The sequence below is a fragment of the Candoia aspera genome, chromosome 2, assembly GCF_035149785.1.
Source record: "Candoia aspera isolate rCanAsp1 chromosome 2, rCanAsp1.hap2, whole genome shotgun sequence".
NCBI classification, from domain to species: Eukaryota; Metazoa; Chordata; class Lepidosauria; order Squamata; family Boidae; genus Candoia; species Candoia aspera.
Genome location: NC_086154.1, coordinates 105,726,118 through 105,750,326, shown reverse-complemented (window position 1 = coordinate 105,750,326; position 24,209 = coordinate 105,726,118). Strand labels below are relative to the sequence as shown.

Genomic DNA, 24,209 nt, shown 5'->3' with positions numbered 1-24,209 from the left:
GCATTACCGATCACATCTTAGCAATCATGTCTTACCATACATTATCAATCATTAATTAGGAGTTCAACAGAGCAATGGCACGAGGAAATAAACTGTTTCCATGTCTAGATGTTTTGACATATGGTACTCTGTAGCGCCATCCTGATAGTAGAAGTTGAAACAGTTTATGTCCAGGATGCGAAGGGTCTGCAGATATCTTCTCCGCCCTCCTTTTGACCCTTGCAATATACAGGTCTTCTATAGAAGGCAGGCGGATTGCAATAAATCTTTCTGCAGACTTAACTATCCGTTGAAGTCTATATTTGTCTTGCTTGGTTGTGGAACCAAACCAGACAGTTATAGAAGAACAGATAACAGAACCAATAATTCCTCTGTAAAACTGTACCGATTGGAGGATCAGCTACATACGTATTCAATCATTAGACTATTTCATCCACTCTTTTGCGATTTAAATATTCACACATATTCACATTTAAATGGTTGTATTTACAAAAAAAAAAGGGTTTTTTTTTGTTCTTTTGTTGTTGTTGTAGAAGAACTGGGAAGATTGGGCAGGCCAGCCAGCTGGCAGCTTCTGAAGGGAGGAGGAGCAGGAGGAGCAGGAGGAGGAGACAATGCATATCAACCTGTTTGGATATTGTTTGGTTGAAACCTGGAATAGCCAAAGCACTGCAGATTCTGTTCCTGCCAAATTGTCACTGAACCAAAATGGTTCAGGAGAACCTCTGGAATGCAAAGTATTTGTTCTAGAATTTTCCCTATTTTGTATACACCTCTAGCAGTAGCCATTGAAAAAGCCTCTTTGAGCAGGCAGCAAAACAACCTGGCCTTTAGGCGTGGGGATGGGGAAAGGACATAGAGAATCTGGTGCCAAGTCTTTCAAAGTTGTTCATGATAATTACATTTAATTCTTGTAGCCCATATTTTTTAATCTGTGTCCTGTTGATAACAATTGATAAACTTTTCAATCTCTTCATTGTTATTTACATCTGTAGGTTTTATTTCTCCAGTTTTCAGAAAAGGACATGAATTCAAGAGCATCTGACTTCTCCAAGGCAAGCTTCAATTTAGATCCCATTACTTATCTGATGCTGGACTGGAAGAGTATGCAGAGTTTAAAGTACTTAAAGCAAACAGAATTTAAATCTTGTCCAATGCCTGAAGATCATGACCTTTAATTAAGACGGATAAGCACGTCTTTTCTTCCAACTACAATAGAAATTCTTCCTGGTAAGCAAGAAAAAGAATGAACAAAAATATTTAATAGGCTCCCAAAGCAGAAGATCATGCAATTATTTGTATGCAAATGCTGTTAATAAAAAAAAATAAACCTTTGCCGTTAAGTTGTTTGAATTGCTTTTTGTCCATCTAGTCTCCAAGAGATGAACCTGACTTAAGGAGCCTTGACACTTTTTTGTCCTAATCAAAAACTCTATCCCGCACAGAGGATCAGAGGATCAGCCACAGAGCACATGGTTCATATATATGTTCAATCCAAATAGCTGCAATTACGGCTGGGAAGGATTCCAGGACTGCTGCTAGTCAGGGTCAACAACACTGATTTAAATCACTTGATAGTTTGAGCCACTATCAGAAAGCATCCTACATTCCTAGGTGTCATGTTCACCGTTCCAATGTTGCCGTTACATCATAACGTTTCGCATGTCATTTGGCTGATGCGTGTTTCGTCTGGGAGGGGAGGAGGATTCCATCTTGTGGGATTGTTATATGTTAGCAGCTGGATTGGAATGTGTTTGGGTTATCTCGTGTGTTCAAGGTTCCTTTCCCAGGACATCAGCAGAAACGGTTACCAGCACCTGGGGGGGGGGGGAGTTTGCAACGGCAGGGCGAGGGGAGGGATTATGTTTGTGCCGAGGGTTTTTAGTTTGTGTTTGGCGCGCTTTTGCTCATTCTCAGCTTTCTCTGTATTTGCATACTATTCTTTAATAAATCAGATATCATTAAGTTCCTGCTTGTGAGTCTGAGTCTATTAAGGTAGACAATCATTACACTAGGTCACACTTGCAGAGAAAGTACAAGAGGTGGCAGTGTTCATGCCCAGCTTGACCAAGTGCTATGAGGAAAAGCATACAGCTCTTCCAAGCAACATCTAGCTTAACAAGTTTGTAAAGAATGGAATGGAGCTTATGTAAGCATAATGAGCACTAGTGCCATTCGAGGCAACCTTATATTTGCTGATTGGATCAAGAGCAATCTCTCTTCCCTGGTGGGGGAAACGGAGATTATAGAAGTGGCAGCAAGAAAGCCACTGAATCAGTCATGTTATTAACTGTGTGAGTAACTACCAGGCATGTAAACATATTTATAGATATATATCTATAAAGAGATATATATCTACCTTGGTTTGGAAGAAAGCAGGGAAAACTCCCCTTTCTGATGAATATGTTTGCGAGACTGAATTCATACATTCTAAACAAGGAATAACAAACAAAAACTGAAACTACCAACACTGAGAAAACAATTAATGAGTATTATAGAGCTACGGACTTTTCTGTTTTTTTGTTTGTTTTAATGCAATAATTCTACTTCTATAGTTCATTTTTAATCAACCTTTGTTTGTTTGTTTTGATTTATATGGCTGCCCCTCTTGCCACAGTAACTCTGGACTGTGAAGAAAGTTTAAATGAAATGTAATGTAAATAAAATATAAAACCTTAAAACATATGATGGTTTTATAATATAATATAAAATATATTCTTTAATTGTTCCCATTCAGAGTATGCCTGAGTATTGAAACAATTTAATGGAGCCATGCTTTTTCTTCAAGACAACAAACAGAGAGAAGTCTCTTTTTAATTAAGTGCCTGACAACCTACATGAACACAGCCATGTGGTGTTCTTAACAACTGTACAGATGTGGTTGGCCACTGCCTTCTTCTGGGATTTTTTTTTCCTAGCAAGAAAAATAAATTAAAATGTAATCTCAAGAGTTTTTTCCATATTCTAGGATTTCCCATGCACTTTCAGTTATCAGGAATTGACTTCAGTGGATAAAATACAAATAGAAAAAAAAATCACACTGACAAGAGGATGCAGTGAAAAGGGTTGGAGGCTCATATGGACACTCTGGCCTTAAAATGTCTCTGCCAGCAGTCACGGCTTGTTGGGTGGTGATTCACTGGATTCAGGTTAACTAGAAAGCACTTGCCCCTTTCAAATCTCTGTTCAATTTTTTCAAGGCAATATAGACTGAACTATATTCAGATGTGAGGTCCCAGAAGTAATGATACATAATGAGGCTGATACAATGTTTTCATGCCAAATATACATAGAACTTCAGCCCCAGTATCTTTTTTTTTTGGTCATGTCTGTCTCCATAGCAATGGTTCCAGTAAATGGTCATTAAGCATTGAAAAATATCAATCTACGGTTAGCCCTTACTTGCCCAAGATGCATCTTTCTTCCTTCTTCTGTACAAGACAGCAAAGAAAACAAAAGCCAACAAAATAAAAGGAATCATAATGAATGGTATCCTATTTTTTTCCAGTGTGGTTTCTTCTGTTTTACTCATGGAAGTTGTAACACTTTCAAGTGTCATACATGCAGAGGCTGTATAAAATAAAATAAAGAAAAGAAAATGAATATTTTTCCTGGACAATTAACAAGGTAGTGTCTTCTTGAGTTTGAGCTGAACTCCTGGTAATTTCATGGATATGTCCATATGATTTTCTTGGCAACAGCACAGAAGTGGTTTGTCATTACCTTCTTCCAAATTAGTCTAGTTCTGAGTTTTCTTGGTGGTTTCCCATCCAAGTATGACCTTGGTCTGATCCTGCTTAGCTTTTTGGATTCAGACAAGTTCAACTATATACTACTACCTAGCAAAGCATATGGATAGTTCTAATCAAAGACACAACATGGTAGGAAGCCATTCCCTTCCCAAAAGTGGGACTGCTACAAGTCCCCGCCTTGCCTCCCAGCCACATCCATTGCCCCTTCTTGTGTGAAAAGAATCTCTTCTCCCAGGTCTGTCAACCTAAGTACTTCCTATTAATTCTTCTCAATCATGACAGCTAAATGGAGCTTCTGTATAGGCAGAAGATCACTGAATATTAGATGCATGGAACAAGTAACATGACAAAGTGATGGACTTCATGTGCTGCTGGAGTTCTAGTCCAGACAGAGATAAGTAGCTTGCCAAGAACTCAGTGCAAGACAGAGATTGGAGTCTGAGCATCAATCTTACGCTTTTATTAATTTGTCCCCAAAGATCTTATAATTAAATTTCCATTTAATTACTCCAAAATGTTCATTACCCACCCAAAATTGTTCAGCTGAAATATATGAGTAGTTCCTAACGGGATCCAGACAAACACACTGTCAAGACTATTTTGGGATAAACTTATTTGCTAACTATTCTTTTAGTACATATAATTATCAACGTTCCTTGGTTGGCAGTGATGGTTGTTGTCAATTTGAAGTATAGACCTGACAATGAAAAAAATGAAACACACCTGGTTGTCTGCTGGGAACTCTTGTCTTGTTAAAAGTACAGCAATATTCAGCTTCAGAGAGAGGAGATTCCAGCTGAAGGGTATTGCTTAGACTGAATGACCCATCCTCATTTTTCACAGACTCATATGTTGAGTTATGAGTCAGATTAGTTCCAGCCTTAGAAACCCAATAGAGCTTTTCCTCTGGGTAACCTCCAGATGCCGTACAAACAAGAGTGTCATTCCGTTTTATGACTTGAGGGCTAGTATATGGCGCTGTAAAATATGAGAATGCACTAATCAGAACAGGAGAACTACATCTTGGCAAAACAGAGAAATTGCTCATAGATTTTAAAGGAATAAGAGTTCCTCCAGGGTCTACTGCTTTTTCAATTATATTTGTATCACTCCCATCCCTTGTCTCTCTTCAGGGATGTACTGATCTCAGCCAGTTATCATTCAGGCCTAATTCTTTTCATTTCATCATATCAAAAAGGAGTAATGTGACTACCATGAACACCTACAGAATAGACCCAGAGACATCATAATTTGCAGACCAAATACATACATCTGTTGTTGTTTTTTGGAGGATTTAAAATTAGCTTGTTGTGGTTAATATTATGTACCATTTTGCTGCAATAATATTCTAGTCTTTAAAAGAAGAACAAGAGTTTGTTTGTTTTATTATAGGCCACCCAGCTAAAAAATTACCCTGGGCATTGTACAATTTAAAAAAAACCATCAATACTTTAAAAACGATAGAGGAAATGAGCCAAGGAATAAAAAGCAAAACACCTAATAAAATCCCCCAAAGGGACATTTCCTAACTAATTCCTGGGGAAATAACCAGGTCTTTAAGGCCTACTTGAAAGATGCCAGGATCAGGGCCATTTGAACCTCAGGGGGAACACCATTCCAGAGAGCAGGCATGGCAACAGAGAAGGCATGCCTCCGAGGTCCCATCAGATGACATTCTTCTACGTACATGAAATTCATGAGCCCTCTGTCCTGAAGCAATGCCTATCTCTTCACCTTAAATTTCTTCTTGATTTTCAGCATCAAAGCACACAGCTTCCAGTATCATTTGCTGGCTTAGTAGTGTTTATTTTGTTTCATAGCCATGACCTCTGCAGCAAGAATCCTCCTGCTACATTACATTTGAACAGCTAAACCATCACAATATTCCTGCAGTCTTTTCTAAAAAGCGTTTTGAAAGTATATTTCAAAGCATTCGTGTTTATGACATTCTATTAGTTATATACTTCTAAATACCTGCTCAGGGAATAAGCAAGTGGAGAAGTCTGATTGGAAGCTTCTTAGAAGCATCTGACTGACATTGCTGGAAACAGCGGTGCAGGACTAGTTGGCCATACCTTGTTAACCTTACTTTTGTTCCTGTGACAAAATAAGATCTAACATTCAAATACAATTTTCATTTTGTCTGTTCCTAATCATGTTGATGCTAAAATAACATCAAGTGTGAACATAAAGTATGCTGTTGTAAAGGAATGTAGAGCTGACCTTGGGAATGAGGAAGGAATGAGCAAGCTGTTAAGGAACTTTGAAAAAAAAATCACACAATCCTAAGAAAGAGGAAAGCTTGAGAAAATAATTCAGAATAACCCCACGTTGGTTTTGTTTAGTATAAAGATGGGGAGAGATAAACCCTGACAGGCTTTCAAAATTCTGTTATTCTACCACCTACAATAAAGAGCACTCCAGAATCCCTGCCATCCCTGTTTCTTGACTTTGCCCCCTCCAAGTTTCTTTCTGACCCACTAAACAAAATCAAGGCAGGATTATTTCTTACTTTTTCATCTTCCTCAGGACTGTACAGTATAATCTTTTCTCAAAGTTCCCTTTTAATAGTTCATTTACTCATCCTCCTTCCCAAGGGAAGATCCACATTTCTTCGCAGCCATGATGTCACGATGCAAGCTCCGCTTTTCATGCTTGGATTGCAAGGTAGCACACAAGTATGTCAGGGCTGGAGTTTATGTCCTGATGGACATTTAGTCATTTGCTCCACTCCTTGCCCCCCTTCCTGCAAAGGTTTATGGTGAAAGCTACAGTTTCAATAGTGAAATTTCATGTGTTCCTTTTTAAATGGCAGCTGCTATAGCGACTATTTTTGACCAATACACATTCAAATCTAGCTTCATGATATCCATTGATAGTTGGATCAGACTTACCAAACACCTCTAGAGATATGGTCAGTTGATTCATACACTCTTCAGTTACATATGTTAATCTATAGTTTCCTTCATGTGATATCTTTACTTGGTTAATATTCAGAAAAACCACAGAGTTCTGAATTTCCAGTGTTGTTTCACCAACAGTCAAATTTCTCTTCTGTTCGTTGATGACACCTTTGATGGAACAGTTGTTTCCCCTGGTGGTGCAGAATGTCATTCCTATACTTAAAATGGGTCCATTATTCTTGCATTTAATGATAATGCCTTTTCCAAGTTCTGTAATGTTGTGTTCTGAACATGATAAACAACCACTCTCTGAGAAAAAAGCAGAAGAAACATACAACTACACTGCATTTTTTTTTCAAGTACCAAACAAGAATAGTTAGGAATTAAGAATATTATTTCTTCAGCCAGAAGGCATACTTGGTTTGCAAAAAGTTCAGCGCTTAGTAGTTCAAGCAATAAGGCTAATAAGAAAGCTCTCCTAAAGTTTGGGAGAATGGTTGCTATTCAATGTAGTCACCTCTGTTTTGTCTGAAGTATGGATAAGCTCCATTCATGATGCACATTGACTGGATTCAGATAAAATAATACATGATTAGCTGAATAGTAATGGGCTGTTTCTACATTATGGTAAACCACAATGCCTGGATTCACACAAACTTTACGCCATGATAAAAAAAAATGCTTATTGTGAGTTGTTGTTGGCCTCATGGGGTAGACCAGATAGGAATCACAACCAGATGAGCTAATTCTACTTTATTGTAATGATATTGACAGAATCTTGCAAATCTGAAAGAACAATTCTCCCCTCCATCCCCTGTACCACTTGAGAAACTAGGGATGGTCTCTCCTGAGCCTCTTGCCCTGATCACTATCCAGCTGCAGGCTATGCTTTCTTTTGGAAGTAGGCTTTCCAAAATTCATGACTGTGGCATTTGGACCTCAGCATAAATTTGCCGATTACCCTTCCTCCCTGCCTGCCTGCCTTACTGTACTGTACAGATGATTAGTGTTCCTTGACCTGACACAGCCAATGCACATAAATACAAACATGCCATTTCAATTCTTCAAATATACAGCAGTGGTAATTTTAGTGTTAGAAATTGGAGTTTGTCTTCTTTCCTTCTCCAATAAAAAGCAAGGTAAAATAAGAGTAAAGGAAGTGCCACTGAATGAACCTCACTCATGTCCTGTTATAAGACACTATAAAAATATAGTAGCTAAGGAAACAGAGAAAATGGAAAACTTACCTGCTTGAATGTCACCTAAAACGATCAGCAGCAGGAAAGTCAAAGGTAACTTTTGGAAAGATGCCATCTGCTAAATATTAACAACAGTTGCTTCTGGTCAGAATCTCTGTGGAAGACCGTGAAACAGCAATCATTTTTCTCCTGTTGAGAAATGAGGACATCAAGAATTCCTTCTCCGTCTTGCTCCAGTAGAATAATCTTTGAACAGAATTATTCCCCCAAATAATCACTTACCCTGTACTTCTGGATTAAAGGCTTCCTTTAAAAAACAAGTCACATAAAATTATGTAGAAGAGAGAAATCTCTTCATCATACAAAAGAATGGTAATTAAAGTTGTGTGGATACAACTGGCTGCTTGTTATAAAAAGATTATTTCCTTGTTTGAAGGGCAAGGAGTTATTATTTGTACATTTACAGTAACAGGCCAAATTGAAAGGAAGAAAGATAATGCATATTTGTAAGATGAATCAAAGGAAGGAAATAAAATAATGGGTATTTTATAATAATAAGTATCAAAGGAAGGAAATAAAATAATGGGTAAAATAGGTTAAAATCCAATCAGACAAATGCGATGCACATCAAAAACAGGTGGAGCTTCAACTGCACCATTGCAGCCTCCATATTGACTTTTTATACCATACCCTGGACTAAAGTGTGTTATATATATATAGGTGAGGAAAATAACTTTTCAGAGTTTTCAGGGAATTGTCTCACTTAAACCAAATTGCAACATAAGGAATGTGCTGTAGCCTTGAAGCAGGCTTCACACACCAGTCTTATCAGAGCATCCCCACAGCAATCCATGAATCTCTGTATTTGAGAAGTCTGCTCCTTCCCTTCTCCCCACTAAGACAATGGCTTTCTTCAGAGTACATAAGTAGGACAGGAAGTAACTTGAGATTTATTGCTTAGGAATATGTACAGTATGTATGCCCACATCATCATATGAACATGTAAATTTTCTTTTCTGTAATGTATAAATATCAGTGCATTACTTTTGCCTGCAGGGGAGGCACCCAGCATTGGTGAGAACCCCTCCAGTGCACACTGTTTAATAAATACTGCAGTTCAGCCTTGAATATTTGTGTTTGATTCCACATATATGTATATAAACAGCAGTAGTAACACAGTAAACAGCATTGGATAGGTACTGAAATAGTCCCCCAAACAACCAGATGCTCCAAGCCTAAGTAACTTTAAAACCATTGGCTTCTTATGGCAAATGCAGTGGAGCAAAATTTAACAAGTTTCTTAAAAATTTCAGGTTAATTTCTGTTAATAAAAAGTATACAGTCTGGGACTTGGGCCAGCCCACACACTGAGCAAGGGGAGGGTTTATCAGAATTGATAGCCAATTGTGATATAATGGGCAGTGCAACAGGGAGTGAGCTATAATTCAGTTGTTCCTTCTGAGCACATGCAGTGGCAATCTAAATAGGAGATGTTATTAAGCTGCCTCTCCCCAAGTTTCAACAATAGGGCATTAAATCTTGCTAGTGTGAACACCTTCCCATATGAGGAGGAAAGACTCTTAAGAATGTAGTTGGGGATAATGGAGAGCCTTGAGGTGAACATTCCCTCAGATACAATTTGGCATTTTGGATCTGTCAGTTTCTAAATGAAGATCTCACACAGGTTGCTTTTCCTTAAACATAGCTTGCTCCAGACTCATCACTTGTGCCCGGAAGAAATCCCCGGATGCCTTTTTTTGTATTGGATAAATGTTGAAGACAACTTCCTGGAAATTGAGGGCATGAAAGGGTAGAAGGGACAGAGATGCAGAGGCCCCATCTATCAGCAAATCCCTGTTTTATTCCCAAGTGCTTATAGATGCACATAGAAGCACATTACAATTCAAGCAATCCACTGGAGACAAAAACAGGAATAAAATCCTGAATGGCAGAATAGATTGAACTATTTAAGATTACAGGTACTGAAACTTTTGCTTTTGTTTTCATGTTCAAACCCCCCCCCCCACAAAACTTCCTAAAAGGAACTTTAGTTGTTTGCTGTTGTTAGTAATGTTAAACACCCTAACACTGAACAATATGGCTCACTCTTGCAGGCTGAAGTAGTTTATCCCTTTTCTCATTTGGCTCTCAGATCAGAGGAAACTCTCATTCGCTTTGTTTTCTCAACACTGAATATATGCAGTTGTCCACATTGTACGATTGTCAGGAAGATACTTAAGCACTTTCTATATTCAGCATCTATTGGTACTACTAATTCATAACTTTTTAACTACATGGTACTAGCTCTGAAGTAAGTCACCTTATGAAAATGGCAATAGAATTCGTTTCACAATCAGATTAGAAGCCTGTACCCACATTAATTTATAAAACCATTCTGGTGTACTTTTTCTCATCAAAAGAGGGTGCCCTGTCTCTGTTGTTCATGTCACTAACAAAAGGTTAGCCTGTTGTAATTGATTTTTAAACAAATGGCTATCAACATATATTATAATTTCTCCCCATAATACAACTTTCTGTGATGATGTGGATGTTGTCACTGACACATCTGTGCCTAGTATGAGTTAAAAGAATTGCTATTGGGTCAAATCACTTTTTTTTTCCTTTTGCCCTTGCAGTTTCAGTGAATTTGCATTTATATGGGAAATCCAGCACGAGGTATCACATTATAAATATAGGGATATGCAGCTCCAGAGATCATTCAGTTGTAATACAAAGGGGTCTTTTAAATATATTTTTTATGTTGAAATAGTGAAATATCTGTAATAAAAGTATCTTTGGTTTCGGTTCAAACTTTATTTTTAGAATTGTTTGAATGTTTTGATGTATTTCTTTCCAGTATTTCTGAGGTTGGTTGGTTTGTTTTTTTATATAACCACCACGTGACAAAATGTTCCTTCTTCGTTATTCCAACATTCGTTGTTATATGCTTTGTCTGTCTTGGCAATCATTCACAGAGTTATGCATCATCTGTAAAATATTTCACACCAAATTTCCCTTAAATTATAGCTTGGAGTAAATTTAATAGATTTTTTCCATAACTTTTCCCATTGGGCCACTGTGATTGCTTCTTTGAATTTTACATCAACTTCATCATAACATTTTTGATTTGTTCTGTCTTCATATTGTATTTCAACACGTATGTAATTTGTAAATACATCATAATATTGTTCTTGGTTTTGTATAAGCATTTCAAATTCTGTTCTCTTCCTCAAGGTCCCTCCTCCTCCTTTTTTACGATTTTTATTTTTCCATGTATACTTGCAGATACACTAATGACGGTAAGTTCCTTCCTTCACTGGACAATTCTTGCTCTTTAATCTATTTCCTGAATCTGGATATGTCATATTGGCATATGTAATTAAATCTTTTTTACTGTAATTTACCACAGCATAAAAAAGTTTGGTGGTGATGCTACTGGTGAGACTCATCCTTGCTTTTAGAAGATTCCAAGCGTTTAACAAACCTTTTCTTTTAATACGCCCCTTGGATTCTTCTTTTATTTATTTATATAATAGATACCTATGAAGTCCATTAGCTAAGTCTGCTCCTTCTATAATTGATGTTCTGCTGTTTGAAAATTTTATTTATTCTGTAATCCATAATAGGGAACTTGCTCTGTAATACGTTCTGAAATTAGGAAATGCTAGTTGACCTGTCTTTTAAGTCTTGCAAGGTTTTGAATCTTACTGTTGGTTTTTCCTTCACCATATAAATCTTTTAATAATTCCTTACTGTGTTACCTAGTTGAGTAATGAAATGTCTGTAAGCAAACAACCAAGCTCAGAGAGCACCAAGAATGCCACAGTTCAACCCTGCGCCACCAATATTCTCTAATATTCTATTGGAGTGATTTACCAGTCTTGCAGATTATTGTCAGAAATTGTAAGTGGTGCCATTTGGAATAGAAAGTTCACCTTGGGTAGTATATTCATTTTTATTACTGCAAGGGGTCCTAGTCAAGAAAGTTTTAAACCTTTCCCCCTTTCAAGGTTTCATTTTATTTTCATAATTTGTCGCAATTATTTTGAAATGTTTCTTCATTGCATCCTGTCAAGTGGAGTCCTAGATATTTCACTGAATCTTTTGCTGTATCACAACCAGTTTGTTTTTTCACAAAGTCTTCTTCTTCAGAGGTTACATTGGTCTCTGTGTCTGAGATTTCTTCAGATGATTCTCTTCTAATACACTTTGTATATTAAAGTTATGTATGCTTCTTTCCATGTCACTGGTATTGTTTTTGTTATCTGAATTTCATTCATCATTTTCATTAGTGGCTCTGCCAGTTCCTCCTCTAACATTTTGTGATATTGGGCCCTCAGCCCATCTGGACCTTATGCTTTTCCAATTTTGATGGTTGTTATTGCTTCTTTGATCTCTTGAATTGCTACACATTTATTTAGTACTTGTCTATATTCTTCAGTGACTTCTTTAAGTTCTGAGTCTTTAATGTATGTTTTCAGATTTTTCCTGTCAATTTTATGTTTAGAATATAATTCCTTGAAAAATTTGGTGAGTTCTTTTATTATTTCCAATCTTGTATAACACCTTATTCCCCTTCTCTATCACTGAGAGTGTCCTTCTCTCTTTTTTGAATTGCGATTTAGTGTGTCCTTCAACAGATGGAAGATATCCAGTGCAAAAAGGAGAGAAGATGCTATCCAGATTTCTGACATTTGTGGGAAGAATATATACAATAAGGTAAGGACTTCTCTGCATAATTTACACTTAGCATTGCTTTGTTTGTTTTCCGGGGCATGTAGTGTAACTTTCTAATTGTAGTATAGGCCTACAGTCTATATTTACAGTCTAGTATTGCAGCACACTTTTTGCCACTAAAAGGATTACTGCATGTACATAGTTGAGATTGTCACAGTGTGACTGAACGTACTTTTACAGCTGGGAGTGTGTGTGACTGTGGAGTCCTTTCTGCTCTCTGAGCCTTGTTGTTTCCTTGCAGACGTTTCATTGCCAGGCTAGGCAACATCTTCAGTGCGAACAGGGACTGGGCTTGCTTTCTGTTTACATACTGTCTAGCTTGTGTTGGTGGGGGTGATGTTCTCTCCTTGGGAGTTCCTTGATTGGGCTGTTGTTTGCTGCTTGATTGATTGACTGAGTTGTATGTGTGGGAGTGCTATCCTTTCCAGATGCTGCATTACAATCTCTGCTATGAATCCTCAAATAGGTGATCCCATGGGTGTTCCTTTGATTTGTTGGTATATTTGTCTATCAGACTGAAAGTAGGTTGTAAGGCAGAGGTTGATAAGGTCCATTATTCTGGGTATTTCTATTTTGGTGTATTTGCCTAAGTCAGGTGTGTTGTGTTGAACTGCTGCCATGTGTGACTTTAAGCACATGCAGCAATTTATAGGAATTAAGGCAAAACGAAACTATTTACAGCAGAGTGTCCAAAGTTCAATCTCTAACTTCCTTTACCTCTCTCCAAGAGCTATATTGTCAGCAAATACCCACTCTCCAGCTTAGCAACAGACTCCTCCCCTTTCTACTCCCTGTCACCTTTTCACTGAGAAAGTTAAGAAGGGAAAGATAAGAAGGGAATTGGCTGATTTTTGGCATGCTTAAAGCCGTTCTTTGTGCCTTTTTGGATCCCAACAGCCATCCCTCTACAATTGACGTTGTGTGATGCATCTCCCTCTGAGTCTTCTGCCCAGTCTTTCCTGGTGGGGGGCTTCTCCAAGGACTCCAGTTGTCCACCTGCAGGCAACCGTCACCCTCTGTCCCTGTCTACCTTGGGTGTTAGGTAAAGCCCATCCCTCTGTCTGGGTCTTCACTTCTCTTGTCCCAGGAAGCCTCCAGGTGACATCTCCAACCCCTTCCTCCCTCTGGAGCCAGGACACAGCAACTGCACACTCCAATGGCCCAGCACACTGAAGGAAGCCACCAACTTCTAACACAGTCTCTCCAAAGGCACCCACTGCCTTGATGCCTCACAGCTGCACAGACTCAAACCTGACATGTCTCTCCATTTTTCTTTTCTCTCTCTCTCCCCCTTTACACATCAACCCAGCAGCAACTGAGGAGGTGGCTTTTCTCCCTGGACTTTAAACCCCAACACATGCACACACACACACATTAGATTTTTTTTATCCCACCTTTTTTTTAAAATAACTAACCCAAGATGCTGAACGTACCCAATACTCCTTCCTGTTGGTATTTCCTTGTTTTGCAAGTAGCAAGCCACTAAGTTGGTAACAAATCACTCTGGCAGAGTCAGAAGGTCAAACTTAAGTATCCTCAGTTTTGGGTGTGAAAAGAATAACCATATAAGGAAAAGCTGCTGATTTGCCTGTGAAAGGAACGTGCCTGGACTTGCTTAGTTTCCTTTTACATAGTCTCTCCTTCCAGTCCTACTCAGAGCGTGTGTGTGTGTATAAGCTTGTAAGAAGCTTTTGAGCCTATCCAGATATCTGGATATGAAACTGTTTTATGTTTTTATGCTTTCTGTAAATACATTTATTTTTATAGAAATGCCTGGTGTGTGTTTTTTCTGATCTCTCGGGCAGCCAAACACTTTCCAGCACTCTAACACTTCCTCCTCCTCCTCCTCTTTTCCCCACGACAGCATCCCTGTGAGGTGGGTTGAGCTGAGGGAGAGTGACTGGCCCAAAGTTACCCAGCTGCTTTCAGGCCTAAGCTGAACTCACAGTGTATTATGTTTGGCCAATCAGAATGCTGCCTCCATCCACCCCACAACACTCCTGACTAGCAACCAGGGCAGCTTGTCTGCCCTGGTGACAGCACACCTGCACTTCAAGGCCATACCTGAGCTTCTTCTCATTTTTCCCCTTTTTCTCTGCTGACTGACACCAGCTAAAAGCAGCCAGCCTGGCCACAAACCCCCCATGCCACAGATAGCATTGGCTTTTTCACAACAAACACCTAAGTGATCCCTGCCAACCAATCAGAGTCAAAAATAGGGAGATATTTTACTCATTGGGTGAAACATAGTGATTGATTGATTGCTCTTCTCTACCCAGCCCCCAGCACAGATATTATGCCTCTCTTTCAAGTTTTAAAGGGATTGGTTCAACAGAACAACATGTTAATCATTAGTAACTTGGGCTGAAGCTGTGTTTGCCACTAGTAGAGCTGAAACCAGTAAGTGTGTTGGGTACTAGCTGGCCATAAAGAACATCAGCTGCTGTGTGATGTTAGTGAACTCATTTTTTAAACAAAAACAAATTAAATATATATTACCTTCATATTCATGCTGTATTTTCCATACACCTACTGTCAATCTCTCTCTCTCTCTCTCAAAACTGTGTATTACACAGAATACAAGCCAGCCCATAAGTCACAGATACAGGACTTACTCAAAACATTAAATTGAACTGAGGTTTGTTTGCTTAGAAACTCAAAAGGCGTATCTTGTATGCTCATTAGATTATTAACTTGCTCCAAAGTAATCCAGCCTTTAACCAGGAAAATACAATTTGTAGAATGCCCCAATCAACCAAATTGAGGTGGGGGAGAGGGAGCAGGGAGCAGTAGGAAAACTGATGTAAAATATGTAAAATATTCCTATGCAATATGAAATATTTCATATATTACATATTATTGTTCATCCATATTTTGGTTTCAGTTTAAAAAATGGCATCTCTATTCTCCATGGCATGTAGATACACTCAAATCGGATTGTAATCAATGTTATTTAAAGCACATCATCTAATAAAATATCTCAACAAAAATCCACAATTTGGAGGTCACATTTAAAATTGAACCCCAAACTAATTTCAATGAATACAAGTCCAATGACAATTTACAAGATGAAATTTGTACCACACCAAAATGCTAGCAAAGGGGGTCCAAGGGAACGGGGCATAGTTCTGGAGTCTGGGCACATCCACATGATCCATGAACTCACCAGCTGAACTTCTAGGAGCCACAGAAATGAAGAAGGATCAGAAGATATTTCCTCGTAACCTTGGATGGGCAGACTCTTTAAACCAGTGTGGCCATCTGTACAGGAGGTAAAGGTTCATCATTAAGTACTATGACCAAGCTGCAACTTTTAATTTTTTTATGAATGAATGCAAAGAACTTTACTGCACTGTTTTTTCTGAAGCACTGCAAGAGAAATAAAACAGGATTGGTGCATGTCTTGGTTCTTTCATACTTAAAGTACTGCTATACTCTCCTGCCATGTGTTCCTGACTCCTCTCTCCACCCTCTAATTCTACTCCAGGAAGAGAGCTAATTGGGCTGTTCTGGGCCTTTCACACTACTTTCATGTCTCACTATGCTGCAGGGATCTTTGCTGGGTCCCTATTTGAGATAGAGCTCAGTTTTAAAGTACGAGGGCTTATGTTTAGAGCCCTCCAGTCCCCAGTACCTGGTTGCTCTTCTCTCTCCCTACAATTCTGTTCAGTTGCTATGTTCTTTTGGGTAGGATCTTTGTTCTCTGTTCTTCACACCAGAGTAGCAATGTCAGGCTCTGAGCTCCCATGAATCTGGAATAAGCTTCATCCTTCCTTTCATGGTCTATAAAGGCTTTATGACCTTTAAAATGTATATAAAGGTCTTTTTAGTTGACTAGTGGGTGTGTGGTGGCTGTTTATATCACATTGTTGACAAATTTCTAGTTTAATATCTATTTTAGTAGATATGGACACAACTGCACTCTGACATATTATAAGCTGTTGCTCCAGCTGATTGTTGTGCTGGGTTGGGTTTTAATTGTAAATATTTGTTTAGCTGGTTGGCAGTTAAAAATGATTTTTTTTAGTGGATGGACTTTTGCAATTACTGTGCTTCCCTGAATTGTTCCATACCTTGGTAAAAGGCATACTACTACTACTACTTCTACTACTACTATTTTCACAAACATAATTTTGTTAGATGGTGCATAAACATAAACTTTACATTTAGGGAAGAGAATTTCACTGTGGTTTTGGTGAATAATTCAATTTCTGTTTTGGAACAGGACTGGGCCAATTAAGATTGGGTTGTCCATCACTCATTGTCATCCACGAGGTAAGCACATCTGTAACGACTAAGGTAGTCAGTAGGGTAGGGTGTAGTCACAGTACTTGTCCTAGTACATACAGTAGGTGGATGTGCCTTCTCTTCTTGCCTGTCTTCTTTTCCAGATAGTCTGCTGCTTCACTTTAAGGATGAACAGTTAATCTCTCCCTGACTCTAAAGAGTGACTCGTGCAGAAGCACCCCATGATATATCAAAGAGCAGAATAGCACATTTACTTTCTGTAGATCTGGAAGTGGCTTGACAATTTTTTTTCTGGCTAGCCAGTCTGTTTCTTGAAGGGAGACTGGTGACAAACAGGTGTTGCTTACTGTTACAGTCTTAATGACTTGGGCCCAACTTAATCAAGATGTCCTCTTCCTTCCAACCAGAACTAACTTGAAGAAGAAAGCAAGAGCCTATTGCTTTCCTTTCCACGCTGGAGTTTTGAGGATATGTGGGTGTCATTGATGGATCTTTTGTATGAGTCTCCTGCATTCACTCCCCTCATACTTGATATCTTCCTGTCTGATGCATTCATCATGGAGCAGTAAAAGAAAAAAAAGTAAAAGAAATATATATATATATATATATATATATATATATACATACACACACACACACACACACACACACACACACACACACACATACTGTATATTTATAATCATTCTTTCTGCATTTGGGCTAGAAGGGGAATGTGGCAGAGCTCTTATTAATTTAAGGAAGGAAGGGAGAGGGGGGGACCATGTTTCACTTCCCTACCAGTGTATTTATTTTTTAAAAAAGGGTCCATGAAGGGCAGCAACCAGTGACTGGAGGGGAAAGGGCATTCCTATCCCAGTCACAATAGCCAACTGGCATGAAGGACTTTGCCTACAGTGCAATGACATGTAGCAGACAAACAAGGTAAGTCATAGTTAACGATCATCAGGTCTCCTTTGGATCTCAGCCTGCTACTGGGGAACAAATACAAAGACATTTTACATTATGAAGCAGAATCATGGAGTAGTTAAAGTGCTAGACTACAGTCTGGATTCAAGTCCACTCTCAACCAGGGTAATTCACTGTGATTTTGGTTTCACTGCATGATTTCACTCTGTCTTAGTCCAGTCCACCTCACAAGACTGCTGTTGTGGGGATAAAATGAAACAGTCTTGGAGAAAATGGAAGATATAAATTTAAATAAATAATCCAAGCTGCTCTCAACAAGCATGGACAAAAACAATGGTTGCGAAAGTCCTGCTCATTCAAACAGATCCTCAGGTTAGGCTTTGGCATTTCATTAAGGAAGTTGCTTAAAAATGTGGAATATAAAACCACAGCTGTGCTTAAAGTCATGCCAGTTCCAGGAAAGCACAACTGAAAGAACAAAAGGGGTAAGTTACCTTGTGCAAAGACCTAACATATCTTTGATCCAAGCAACTGTGGTCTACCAAACACAAACACAAACATTTAGGTGCAACAAAAAACAATGCAGATGATCATCAAAGCTGAAACACCTCCCTTATGTGGAAGTTAATATATCTGAAACTTCTGCTGACTTGGCCCTCAGAGGGTTGCTATTTAATGGCTGTCCTTCAGAAGGATCCTAGTGGCTTTTTCTAAGTTTGCCAGTCAGCAACCAGATGCAATTCAAGGGGCTGATCATTACCTTTCAAGCCCTATAAGGCCCAGGGCCTGGATATCTTCAAGACAAACTGCTCTGAAAAGAATCTGCCTGTCCAGGGAGATCAGGGAAAGAAGGCCCACTAAGGGTCCCATTCCCCACGGGGATCCTATAGCCATGTCTTCTCAGTGGTGGTTCCCCTTCTGTGAAACAGCTTGCCCTCATACCTGAGCAATGACCACCTACACAGCTCTTTCACAGAGCATTTGGGGGGCCTTAAGTTTGGACTTGCCCCAGTGGATGACATCACTATTGCAATCTTGTGGCTTTTCCTGGTTTTAAATGTTCTCTTTATGCAAGATGCTACTGAGAGCCAGTTGAAATGCAGTAACATAAAAATGCTGATGCTAATAATGATCATGAGTTTGCTCTGATTTTATTAATGTATCATGAAGTTACTTCATCCTAAAGAGAATGCTACAAACACAGCAGTACAATGAACACATTTAAGGGATTGAATGATTGAATGAGACATGTTGTCGAGAAAATGGATTGAAACCATTCTCTCATCACTCTGGTACTCAAATTCTTTCAATAAATATGACTGGCAGTTACCTCTTAAAAGTATGTGCTTTTTCACACAATGCTTATAATTAACACCTAGGCTTTGCTATTATAACCCTAGATGGTCATTGACTTAAATGGTTTTGAATGAGAATTAGGGAAATACAAAACACGCCATTCTTCCTGTATTATAGCCAAAATATTCAGCTTTTAAGAACACTAACCATAATAAAAATAGAAACACTACCATGTTAAAAACAACAATAACAACAAATGAAACTCACAATCATTTTAAAAAGTAATTACACCAAGTATTTAAATTTTAGATCCTTTTTGCTTAAGGCTCCAATCAAATGGCCCTCTTGGCTATGTTGCAATCCAGCACCACCAGAAAAGATGGGCGGTAAAAAAGACAAGTTGGTGGTTGCGGCAGCACAGTTGTAGCCCTGCCCCTATGTATTTGCATGCAGTGTTTACCACCATTTTGCCTTTTTTCACACACACTCACAAACAGCGTTTGTGATGCCATTGACTTGTCCTTAATCTTGGAAACTGCAAAAACTTCCTTATGCAGCTGGGTATGTTTCCTGACAGGCCATATTGTAGCTTTAGAGCTAGAAAAATAACAAAATGGAAGCTTTCACTCACACACACAAATCTGATCTTACTATGGCAAACTGCAGCTTGGCAAACCATATTTGAATCAACTGATCAAAACCAAAAAGCATTTTGCAAGGAAAGGGGAAGAGATCCAACTCAATCCTCTCCCTTCCAGTCATTTGCTCCCGTTGAGGTGGAATTGGAATTAGGGTCAAGGAAACAACAGAGAACTAAAGCCCTTTCATCAGGCAATTGTCTATTGCAAGTAAGCTATCTGTTGCAAGTGTGGTATGTGGGGAAGAGCCGGAGGGGCAGATAAGAAACAAGAATGTATGTGTATTCTGTAGCAACTAGGTGAGAAAAGATCAGGAACGGGGAGGAAGCTCACCAGCTCCTCCAGGCTTGTTTCACACGGCTTGCTTTTAAAGTTATATCATATATCTCTAAGTTGACACTTAGTCTATGCTGTATAATCATTAAGGGGGGGTGGGTATAAAAGAAGTAGGACCCCGAACCTTCGGGGTTCAGGATTTGAAGCATGAGCTTGTCTGAACCTATGCGCATATTAAACCCTTTTCCTGAATGAAGACCCGAGCGTCCTAGTCTTCATTTCTACAACACCGTGATTATTTTTTTCCTTTCAGTTGCTTCCTTTAGACCGGTCTTTCTTCTTCCATAGGTGTTAGAATATAACTCCTAGAATTAATTCACAGCCAGCAAGGGCAAGAGTGCCAGAGACCACATCGGGAACCCCAGATACATCCATATTTCTACACAGCAAAAGCAGAACATTTAGCCATGCACACACCTACATGCATTTTCAAAGTCATATTTTGTTTAAAAATAGTGCTAATAAAGGTTCCACTGCAGGGATTTTACACAGCATCAAGACACTGCATGCGGTTGCAAGCTACAAGGCTCCAGCGGTTCCTGGAATCACTTGCAGAAACCTGGATTCTTTAGCAACAGAAAGTTGTACCTGGTAAGTCAGACTCTGGTTTCTTAGCAGTGAGGGGGGAAATTAGATTCCATTGCCGCTGTCAAAGACTAGGACCCAACATTTTTAATGCCTGTGAAGTCCGTGTGATTCACAAAAGAAGAAGAGTTGCGCAGGTTCTGGAATGAAAGTAACTGGCAGTGCCCTTTGCTTTCACTTCTCCTGTGTTGCAATCTAGGCTGTGCCCCTGAGAGAGACTGAGGTTAAAGCATGCAAGAATGATCTCATCCGTGCTGCAAGTACTGTGTTTTCTGAGCGGAGAAAGAGTGGGCTCTCTGCTACCTTATCCTCAAATTAAGGCCACTACGCTAGAATGGGGGGGGGGATGGTCTTAAGGAAAACGTGGTGCCAGGAACATGCCTTCAGATCACAGATTGCTGAATGTTCAGACCCAGATTCAAGCACAGATATAGATTCCCCTCATTATCTACTTTTACATCCTGCCTTTGCTCCAGAAGCTGAAGGTAGCATCCATAGCAGTCTGTTCTCCAGCTTTCCCACACAGCCTTGTGGGGCAGGCTGGGCTGAAAGGTGCCTGTCCCAGTCACCCAGTGAACTCCCATGGCTACGGCTGGGCTTGACCTAGGGATTCCCAAGTCCTCCTAGTCCAGCCCAGTCCAACTCCAGCCACTAAGCATGACCTAGCGGTGCCACGCTATGGTCACTGTAATGCCCCATCCTTTGGCATGTACCCCCAACAGTTTTTTGGGGGGTGGGGAGTGAGTGAGATGAGATTGGTGCAATTCAAAGTGCTGGAGGTTGCCTTTAAATCCCTTCATGGCTTGGGGTTAGATCCAGCAGGAGAGACATCCTCTGGGCCCTGTCTTCAAGAGAGTGTCATCTGTTGGGACCCAGGAGGAGAGCTGTGGTGCCTGCCCTCTGAAACATCATCCCCCCAGAAATTAGACTTGCCCCAACCCTGTTAGCCTTTCCAAGGCACTAAAAACCTGGCTTTGCCGTCCAGTCTGGGGCCCTGATCTCATGGGTGAGCCTGTCATGGCTTGTTTGAGTGGTTGTAAGTCTTCTTGGCTGCTATTTTTAATATTATTTTTGTTGTTTTTTATTCTGTTTTAATTGTGAGCCACCCAGAGTCATGTATATATGAGATAAGTGGCCTGTAAATTTACAGTACTAAATAGATAAACAGCTCTGCTGATCAGCTGCATGTCGATCAGCTGGTTGGTGGTGTGCAGCTTTCAGCCTTCTCTGTCAATGTGCCTGTCCTATAGAACAGCTTCCTCCTGAGATTTGGATAAGCCAATCCTATTAGCCTTTTGGAAGAGCCTAAAGACTTGGTTCTTCCTCCATGTGCTGGGGCCAGGATGTTAGAGGAACCCAGAATGTGTGTCTTATCTTTATGTTTTAGTGGATTTTCAATGGTGCCTTGGCTATGCTTTTATTCAGTTGTTGTCTTTTAATACTATGTTTATTACGTTTTTTTGTTACCACACAGATGTTTAAAAATGGGTGGCCATATAAATGTGTTTAATAAATAATAACAGGCTTGAAATATGAGACTGTTTACCTCTTAAGCTGATGCAGAAAATAAACTTGCTGTTCTCGAAGGCTCTGAAATAGAAATACACAATACACAACTGACCTTAGAACCTGCCTTGATTCCTAATTAGATAATTAACTGCTTTAATTATCGACTCTACCTTGGACACCAGGAGTACTTTTTAATCAATTCTAAGGAGAAATTTTTGCTACTCAATGTTTTGTTTGTTTGTTTTTCTGTTCCTTCTTAATCTAAGCATTAACAACATAGATCCAGTGAACCAAGACAGTAGTAACTGGAGATGGCATAGTGTTTATCACTGTAGGAGCAACTTTCCCTAATGTCTAATCAAGGAACTTGTCCAAATCAAGAACAAGGTCTTCCTGGAGGACTTTGGAGGCTCAGGGTCACATGTGGTGATTGTAATTGACATATCTCAGACTTTAAAGGGGCATCACCATCTGTGTGTGCAAGTGTAAATTTAGCAGAGTATCCATTCTTCCATCATGAAACACCCAAACTGGGAAATTTGCAAAAGTATGCAGGAAGAATTTCATCTTAAACAGCATATTTGGTTTGGTGGGATGCTTGCATTTTAACAAAATTCTTTTTGGACCTTTGCACTTAGTAACTGTTCAGCTTCCCAAAGTTCAACCAAATATTGTTCACAATGAAGGAACTGACTCAAAGAGAGGGTAAAATATGTTTTGATCCCTACTGACCCCTATTGATGCTATTAAATGCAATTTGTAGGGCAATCTAATTAGTCTGTAAGGGGTGGGGGTGAGGGTTTGGATTCACTCTCCTTCACAACTTCCTGGTTGATGGGCAGCCTGGTGAATCCTGGTTGGATTCACTCTCCTTCAAAGCACTTTTGCCTGTTAGATGGGTGTGGTGGCCTCTCCCAATCTAGCGGTGGGAGCCTCTTCCTCTCAGCTGGAAGTAGACAATTTGCCACAGAAAAGATGAGCCTCTGCAGTCTCTGCCAGCTGATCTTGATGAGTTTTTGTAAATGTCACTTTTAAACAGTTCACCCTTCCTATCTCATAATTTTTTCAAAAATAGGAATAACTGTTTGTGCAGACAGTAGACACTGTCTGGCTATAAAGTCAGTCACATGCCCATTCTCTGAATCCACTTTCCCATGTCTTTTAAAGAAAACATGGTTGCAGAATGAGCTGCACAGCCTTGGGCAGGGAAGATGTAAAAGTAGTGAATCCTTTGGAGCCAAATTCTTCGCATAGGGAAGAGGAATGCTCTAGAAGTTGTTGGCTCTCAATCTCTGCTTGGAAATCCCATTCCGGGGCTTCATCTCTATCTGAGATAAGTGTTGGGCTTTTCCTACTACAATTTATTCTACTTATTTAGAATATGTATTCTAAATATTCTTCATTTATGTTATTTTTTTGTTTGTTTGTTTGATGCATAGGTCACTCTATCATCAATATGGGCAGCCTGCAAAATAAAAACAATAAAAACACAATAATATACATAGCCTGAAAAGCAAAAATATAGAAAAACAGCAGTAGATCAAAACATCCTGCTGGTACCACCACTCACTGTACCCCAAGGCCTGGGGGAGGAACTGAAGATGGTGCAGGGACAAAGTTTCCTTAGTGAGCTGCTCATAAACGCTTTAGAATTAACACTGAATCAATTTCCTCTTATCTTTATTTTTCTAGATCCTTTCATTATTCTTTAAACAATTTTATTGATTTATAACTTTTACCCCTGATATATCTTATCATTTTTTCCATTACTGGTACATCATTTACAGCTAGAACACCTGCAACCTAACTATATTTCAGCATTCATACAGCATTTTTTTCATTTTTAGTCTTGAGCAATTTCAGTCCAATTCTCACTATTATTCCCAAACAAATGCCTAAAATAATGCTTGCAACATTTTCTGACTTCAGTTTCATCCCAAATCCTTTCATCAGTTTTATTCCAAATTCCATTCAGTCTGCTGGAGGCTCCTTGCTTAGCCCTTTCCATCCATTTCCAACACAATGTTTTATTTCAATTTTTTAAAATTAATCTGCATTTTCTCTCCCTCTTGTAATCTATCATTTCTTCCTCTCTTT

The 24,209-nt window shown here is 39.2% G+C and overlaps 1 protein-coding gene across 1 annotated transcript; it reads right to left on the bottom strand.

Annotated features, from left to right (window-relative positions):
* Positions 1-868: 868 nt before the first annotated feature.
* LOC134489956 (uncharacterized) lies at positions 869-20,745 on the bottom strand. The gene is made up of 6 exons (XM_063292830.1): positions 20,607-20,745; positions 7,903-8,043; positions 6,647-6,964; positions 4,476-4,730; positions 3,403-3,570; positions 869-1,227 (listed from the first exon to the last, which is right to left on the bottom strand). Exons 2-6 carry the CDS (start codon positions 7,967-7,969, stop codon positions 1,175-1,177), a joined length of 861 nt encoding a protein of 286 aa, XP_063148900.1. The 5' UTR covers positions 7,970-8,043; positions 20,607-20,745; the 3' UTR covers positions 869-1,174.
* Positions 20,746-24,209: the final 3,464 nt, after the last annotated feature.